This window comes from Saccopteryx leptura, chromosome 2, assembly GCF_036850995.1.
Source record: "Saccopteryx leptura isolate mSacLep1 chromosome 2, mSacLep1_pri_phased_curated, whole genome shotgun sequence".
Lineage (NCBI taxonomy): Eukaryota > Metazoa > Chordata > Mammalia > Chiroptera > Emballonuridae > Saccopteryx > Saccopteryx leptura.
The window spans coordinates 342,897,347-342,904,864 of NC_089504.1; the positions used below are offsets into that span (position 1 = coordinate 342,897,347).

At 51.0% G+C, this 7,518-nt stretch overlaps 1 protein-coding gene across 1 annotated transcript; it reads right to left on the minus strand.

Moving 5' to 3' along the window:
* Positions 1-703: 703 nt before the first annotated feature.
* On the minus strand, positions 704-2,805 carry FZD2 (frizzled class receptor 2). Its single transcript, XM_066363954.1, has one exon. It carries the CDS (start codon positions 2,500-2,502, stop codon positions 805-807), a length of 1,698 nt encoding a protein of 565 aa, XP_066220051.1. The 5' UTR covers positions 2,503-2,805; the 3' UTR covers positions 704-804.
* Between the last annotated feature and the right edge of the window lie 4,713 nt (positions 2,806-7,518).

Consider the following 7,518-nt stretch of genomic DNA (forward strand, 5'->3'; position numbering starts at 1 on the left):
TGTGTTTGTGTGTGGGGGGGAGGGGTTGTTACAAACACACTTCACAAAGCACTTTCAGCCCACTCCAAGCGCATGGGACAATTGAAAAAAAGAAAAGTTAAAGAGGTGAAAGATCTTCCTGCTTGTAAGTGGGCCAGTGGGGTAGGCCATTCCACACACGCTCTCCGACGCCCTCTTCCCATCACCCCACCCCGTTTTTTTTTGTTGTTGTTTTTTTTTTCCTCCACGTCTTCATCTCCCTTGGGAGGGTTCCAAAGATCGAGTGAAGGAGACAGGACAAATGTGGAGAGAAAGGGGGGAAGGGAGATAAAACAAGAAGAATCCAAGTCTTGTTCAAAAGTATCTACCAGCTTCCCCAATCCCAGCGTCAGTGAGAAGGCTCACCAATTTGGCTTTAGAATTTGAATGTAACAAACCAGCCAATACCTCTTCCAGCACGCTCAACCCTGCCAAATCACCAAAAACTCCAAACCAAAGTGGGGGGTGGTGTTTGAAAGGGCGCCGAAGAAAAGCGAGAACCCCCTCAATTACTCCCCCACCCCACCCCGTCCTCAGCCCTGGCACTCATCGCTGCTCCTTTTTTTCTTTTTTCTTTTAAATAGAAAATATATAATTAAATTTACAAAGGCTATTTACAGTTTTAATTACAAACCTGATGGGAATGGTGGGCAGAATTATCTTTAAAAAGCGACCTAAAGAGAAATGATTTCGATTGTTCTTTATTTAAAAAAATAAAATAAGGAGTCTGTAGGAGCCCCCAGGGTCGGAGAAAGCATGGTGCGGCCCCAGCATGGGGACATCCCCTCACACAGTGGTCTCGCCATGCCGGCTGTTGGTGAGACGCGTGTAGAACTTCCTCCAAGAGTGCAGCGTCTTGCCGGACCAGATCCAGAAGCCCGACGTGATGCCCACGATGAGCGTCATGAGGTATTTGATCATGTAGACGGTGAAGTCGGGAGACATGCGCGGCGTGTAGTGCGCTGGGCACGGGATGGCCAGACTCTTGCAGTGCTGGCTCACCCACGAGCGCTCCCAGTGCTCTCGGAAGGCCTGCTCGTAGAAGTAGCAGGCGATGACGATGGTGGCGGGCACCGTGTAGAGCACCGAGAAGACGCCGATGCGCACCATGAGCCGCTCCAGCTTCTCTGTCTTGGTGCCGTCGTGCTTCATGATGGTACGAATGCGGAAGAGTGACACGAAACCTGCCAGGAGGAAGGACGTGCCTATGAAGAGGTACACGAAGAGCGGCGCCAGCACGAAGCCCCGCAACGGGTCCAGGCTATTGAGGCCCACGAAGCACACGCCGCTCAGCAGGTCGCCGTCAATCTGGCCCATAGCCAGGATAGTGATTGTCTTGACCGCCGGCACGGCCCACGCGGCCAGGTGAAAGTACTGCGAATTGGCCTCGATGGCCTCGTGGCCCCACTTCATGCCCGCCGCCAGGAACCAGGTGAGCGACAGGATGACCCACCAGATGGAACTGGCCATGCTGAAGAAGTAGAGCATCATGAAGAGGATGGTGCAGCCCTCCTTCTTGGTGCCCTGCACCACCGTGCGGTAGCCATCCTCGGAGAAGCGCTCGTTGCACACCACGCGCTCCTGGAGCACGAAGCCCGCAATATAGGCCACCGACACCATAGTGTAGCAGCCAGACAGAAAGATGATGGGCCGCTCAGGGTAGCGGAAGCGCTGCATGTCCACCAGGTATGTAGTGACGGTGAAAAAAGTGGAGGCGCAGCACAGAACTGACCAGGTGAGAATCCAGAGGCGCGCAAAACGCGTCTCTTCCTGCGAGAAGAACATGGAGCCGTCGGGCCGCGCCGGCTCGCAAGGCGCCGCGCAGTCGCGCTCGCCCAGGAACTTGTAGCTGAGATAGGACGGGACCTTCAGAACGCGCGGGCAATGAAACGGGTGTTCCAGTGTGGCGTAGCGCGGGGGCGAGCCGCCACCACCCGGGCCGCCTGGGGTGCCCCCAGCACCTGGCTGCAGGCCTGGCGGCGGCGCAGTGGTGAGCAGAGCGGGCGCGCCGTCCTCAGAGTGGTTCTGGCCCACGCAGATCTGCTCCGCACCGTGGCGCGGGAAGTGCTCGCAGCGCAGACGCTCGGGCCACTGGAAACCGAACTTGTTCATGAGCGCCTCGCAGCCCTGACGTGCGCGCTCGCAAATGGAGCGGCACGGAGGAATGGCCTGCTCTAACACTGTACACACGGGAGCGTACATGGAGCACAAGAAGAAGCGCAGTTCGGGTGAGCACTGCACTTTCACCAATGGGTAGAATTGGTGCACCTCCAGGCCCGCGTCCTCCTGGTTCGTATGGCCCAGAAGGTTGGGCATGATGGTTTGATTGTAGGCGATGTCCGTGCACAGCGGGATGGAGATGGGCTGGCAGAAGCCGTGGTCCGGGATTGAGATACCCTTCTCTCCGTGGAACTGGGCCGGCCCCGCGGCGGGCAGCAGCAGCAGAGGCAGCAGCAGGCGGGGCAGGGCGCTGCGGGGCCGCATGCTGGCCGCCGCCCCCCACCCGGCTCCGGGGCGGCCCCCCGCCCCCGCCCCCAGCCCGAAGACCGCGCGCCTTCCCCGAGGCCGCCTCGCCACGGCCGCCGCCTCCCGCGCCTCTTTGCAAACTTTGCTTGCGGCCGCAGAGTTGGGGAGGTCAGGCGGGGGAGGGGGCGGCGCGCCTGCCCGATAGCTCACCGCGATCGGACTGAGCAGCCTGAGACTCCGCGCGCTGCTTGCTCTCTCTCTTCTTCCTTCTCCTCTCGCCTCTCCCCTCCCTTCTCCGCCCAGCGACTCTTTTGTGCCTTCCTCCAGCCCTCACCTCGGCCTCTCCGATCTCAATTAGTCGGTTTCAAGGGGGCCCCCGCAGGCGGCCCCGCCCTCTTCTCAGCCCCCCAAAAATGGGAACCTTGAAACCGCCCCGTCGAGCTCTAAGCTCCATCCCAAAATCTGCTCTCTGCCAATCAGATTTAAACTCGAGGACCAGCCCAGAGGGCTGGATTGGTCGACCATAACATAATGAGATCAGAAACCAGATGCCAACAAAACTTTCCCCCCTCCTTTTGCTTTTTAAAGAGACATGCTATTATTATATGAAGGGCTGTTTGCCCAGCACGGGATTTCTCCCCCGTCGCGGAGGCGAGATCCATAGACATGGATTTCCCCGCACTGCGGCGGACCCAAGTCACGCAAGCCTGGAACATTTTTTCTTCCGGGGGCCGAGGCGCTCTCCAGGGTAGGGCCTCTTTAAATTCTTGCCTCCGCCCCTGCTCCTGGAGCCCCACCTATTCCAGTCCAATTTTTCAGATCAAGTGAAAAATGTCAAGTAAAAAAAAAAAAAAAATGAGACAGACTTTTAAAAAGCTAACAGTTAATAAAGACTTTTCTCTCAGCCTCTTTTCATGGAGTCCAGACAAAGTTTCACTTAACTCTCTACGTAGACTCCTGGAGTATGCCTCGCCCCTCCCCTACACACACCCTTAAATAACCCTCTGAAAAATGAGAGCCTGTCTCTTTAAGAGGCTCTTAAAGGGGCCTGGACTCTGGGGCGTAATTGCCCCGTAGCGAGCACAAAGGAGCCCATTATAGTTCTTTGTGTTCGGTGGCACCTCAAAGTGAGAAAACTCAGGAACTTAGGGGCCCAGAGCTGGAGTGTTAGGGAGGGGGTGGGAGGGGGTTTGGTGAAGCGGAATGTCCGGGAGCTGCGACTTCTCCCTCCCCTTCTCCCGAGGCAAATCTTAATTATGCAAAGTTAAGTTTAGTTGCCATAACGAGGAGATCTTAATCGAAAGTTAATGATGGGGGGTGGGGGTGACGGGCAGTTTTGAGTGAAGAGATGACTTTCTTAGGCCATTAGGGGGAATTATACTCCTTTCTCCCCAACTCTGCCTCCGCCCCCTAAAAGCTTCCATATATTGTCTCCTGGGAGATAGGAGAGTTTTACCCAAATCTTAAGTGATTCCACACCAGAAAGAGATGGTGTGAGCGGCGAGAGAGAAGGCTGGGGGTTGTTGTGGATTATCACCCACTCCTATCTCTCACCAGGTTTGGGGTGGGTGGCCGTGGCAAGCAGGGTTCCTGCTAGTTTAAAAGGATTTTCTTTTTCCTCTTCTAGGATTTTAAATTTAAGAGGGGGGTGGGGAGGAGAGGGGGGATTTGCATGTAAATCTCCTGGGCCTGGTACTGGATGATGGATCAATTATTTCTATTGTCTCTCCAGAGGGAAGGGGGGAGTCACTTGAAAAGAAGAAAGAAAATTGAGTTTAGAAAATCTCTTTGCTTCTCAGTATGGGCCAAAACCTCCCAGCCCGATGAGCTGTTTCTTGCTCCAATCTAGAAAAGGATTGTTTTAAAAAACAACAAAAAGAAATGTAAGGAAAAGAAAGAAGAGTAGGGAGAAGGAAAGAAAGGTCTAAGTGGATATATACAATGCATCCAGGTTTGAAAGGATTTGATTTTCTATTTCTTGATTAAATGATATACAGTACAGATTTTTCACGTTCTTTACAATGTGACAACGCTCCTTATGGTATCCTGGAGAATTTGCCTTTTCATTTGCTTCAAAACCAGGATAGTCCACTTCCATCCCTGAGCCATCTGGAATTGGGAAGTTGTGCTTTGCTGCTCTACCTGGCCCAAACTAAGCCTGAGGTGCTGCTGCTTCAGATCTCCACTCCTACTTTACCTTCTCCAGGGCATCTTCAGAGCTGGTGCCAAGCCTCAGAGCTGAACAGTGAAAAAAATGAATGTGATAGGCTCCTATACTCCATCTAGGAAATTGAGAGGAAATCTCCAGTAGAAATGCAGCCTCTTCAATTTCCTTCCACGACAAACTTGTTTTCCTGCCCTAAGGCTAGTCTTGGGTGACAGTTATCCTTCCTTGGCCACCCCCCAGGCAAAGAGGGAGCTGGAGCTGGAAAAAAAGAAGTAAAAGACATTCTTTCATTCACTCAGTCTACCTTTTATTCCTTCAGCAGACTTTTACTGAGTTTTCTGATTTCAAACCACAGTATAGATTGTGGGGAATAGGAAAGTGGCGGCATCCCTACCCCTAAAGAGTTTACAGTACCCCAGAAGAAAGTGATTCTATGAAGAGCTCCCATTTATCTAGCATTTTTACGTGAAATAAGAAGCCATGATATTTCATGATTACTCTTGCCCTTCATTTGAGGGACTTGAGGGTGAACAGAACCAGAACTGACGTCTTCAGACTACAGGCCTACCCACAGTACTGTTTTTTTCTTTTAATTTTTATTTACTCATTTTTTTAGAGAGAAGAAGGGGAGACTGGGAAGCATTAACTCATAGTAGTTGTTTCTAGTATGTGCCTTGACTGGGCAAACCAGGGGTTTTGAACTGGCAGCCTCAGCATTCCAAGTTGATGCTTTATCCATTGTACCACTATAGGTCAGACTTACCCACAGCACTTTTTTTAAAAAAAATTATTTATTGATTTTAGAGAGAGAGGAAGGAAGAGAGAGAGAGAAACATCAATCTGTTCCTGTATGTGCCCTGACTGGGGATCACCCTGCAACCTGGCATACAACTGCAATGCTCCAACTGAGCTATCCAACCAGGTCTACTCATAGCCCTTTCCATTCCACCAACCTGCCTTTTGATTAAAGCAGATCTGTAACAAAAGGAAATTAACAGACTCTCCATTTAAACATTTCATGATGTCATTTGATAGATATAGCACGTAATTCTGATTTTTCTTTTCTTTTCTTTTTTTCTTTCATTTTTCTGAAGCTGGAAACAGGGAGAGACAGTCAGACTCCCGCATGCGCCCGACCGGGATCCACCCGGCACGCCCACCAGGGGCAATGCTCTGCCCATCCTGGGCGTCGCCATGTTGCGACCAGAGCCACTCTAGCGCCTGAGGCAGAGGCCACAGAGCCATCCCCAGCGCCCGGGCCATCTTTGCTCCAATGGAGCCTTGGCTGCGGGAGGGGAAGAGAGAGACAGAGAGGAAAGTGCGGCGGAGGGGTGGGGAAGCAAATGGGCGCTTCTCCTGTGTGCCCTGGCCGGGAATCGAACCCGGGTCCTCCGCACGCTAGGCCAACGCTCTACCGCTGAGCCAACCGGCCAGGGTGATTTTTCTTTTTTAATTAGCTTGAACATTGACCTGGACCTGGCAGTGCCAGAGATTTAAACCCAGGTCTGTTTAGATCTTACAGCTGTGTTCTGTCTCCTATACTACACAGCCCCCAATGTCTGTAAGAATTGTGTTAGCCTGACCAGACGGTGGCGCAGTGGATAGAGCATTGGACTGGGATGCAGAAGACCCAGGTTCGAGACCCCGAGGTCGCCAGCTTGAGCGCGAGCTCATCTGGTTTGAGCAAGCCTCAGCAGCTTGGACCCAAGGTCACTGGCTTCAGCAAGGAGTTACTCAGTCTGCTGAAGGCCTCCGGTCAAGGCACATATGAGAAAGCAATCAATGAACAACTAAGGTGTCGCAACGAAAAACTGATGATTGATGCTTCTCATCTCTCTCCATTTCCATCTATCTGTCTCTATCTCTGACTCTCTCTGTCTCTGTAAAAAAAAAAAAAAAAGAATTATGTGTTACCCTGGCCAGATGGCCCATTCAGTTGGAGCATTTTCCTGATGCATCAAGGTTGTGGGTTTGATTTCTGGTCAGGGCACATATAGGAACAGATCAGTATTTCTGTCTGTCTCTGTCTTCCCCTCTCTCTAAAATCAATAAACAAAAAGCTTTTAAATTGTTCGCTTTTCTGCAATTAACATATATTGATCACCAGACCCAAATCCCTGTTCTGTGAAGTTTACAGCACGTATTTCCCCATGTATAAGATGCACCATTTTCCGAAAAATGTGGGGTCTAAAAACTGGATGCGTTTTATACAGTGGTTGTGGCATTTCAAATGCCATAGATGGAACTGAGGACGAGGTAATATATGAAGACACTGATTCGTCATCAGATGCAGATGAGGACAAGCTAATGGATGGGAGTTTTGACAGTGATGAGAAGTTGTATGAACTTAAGATGAATAAAACTTGAGTTCAATAACTTTATATAATACATTTTTTTTTTAATTTGGGACCCCAAAATTACTATGCGTCTTATACATGTGATCGTCTTATACACGGGGAAATACGATATATTCTAGTGGGAGAGACATTCATCACAGACACTTAAATGGGTGTAAAACTGCCACAGGTTTCAGTGTAATGAAGGGAGAAAGTACATGGTGCTGGAAAAGCACAATGGGGGAGGGACTCGAGTCAGGAGGGCAGTGAAGTCTGTGTGGTCGGAAGGAGGAGTAAATCAGGATGAGGGAAAGAGCAGCCAGCAGGTATCAGACCTGTAGGGCCTTGCATTCCCTGTGTGTAAGGTGCTAAATGTAGAAATTTGAATCCACCATATCAAGGCAGGGAAAGGCATTCCAGACAGAAGGAACAGCGTGTGCAAGGGCATGGTGGGTGAAATAGTGGAATGAGGGGGAGGACTATATTTTGGCCCTATTAGAGTCCTATGTACATCTGGAGAGTGATGGCAGA

Coding starts and splice junctions, on each gene's coding strand:
- FZD2 (XM_066363954.1), bottom strand. CDS start 2,502: ATGCGGCCCCGCAGCGCCCTGCCCCGCCTGCTGCTGCCTCTGCTGCTG.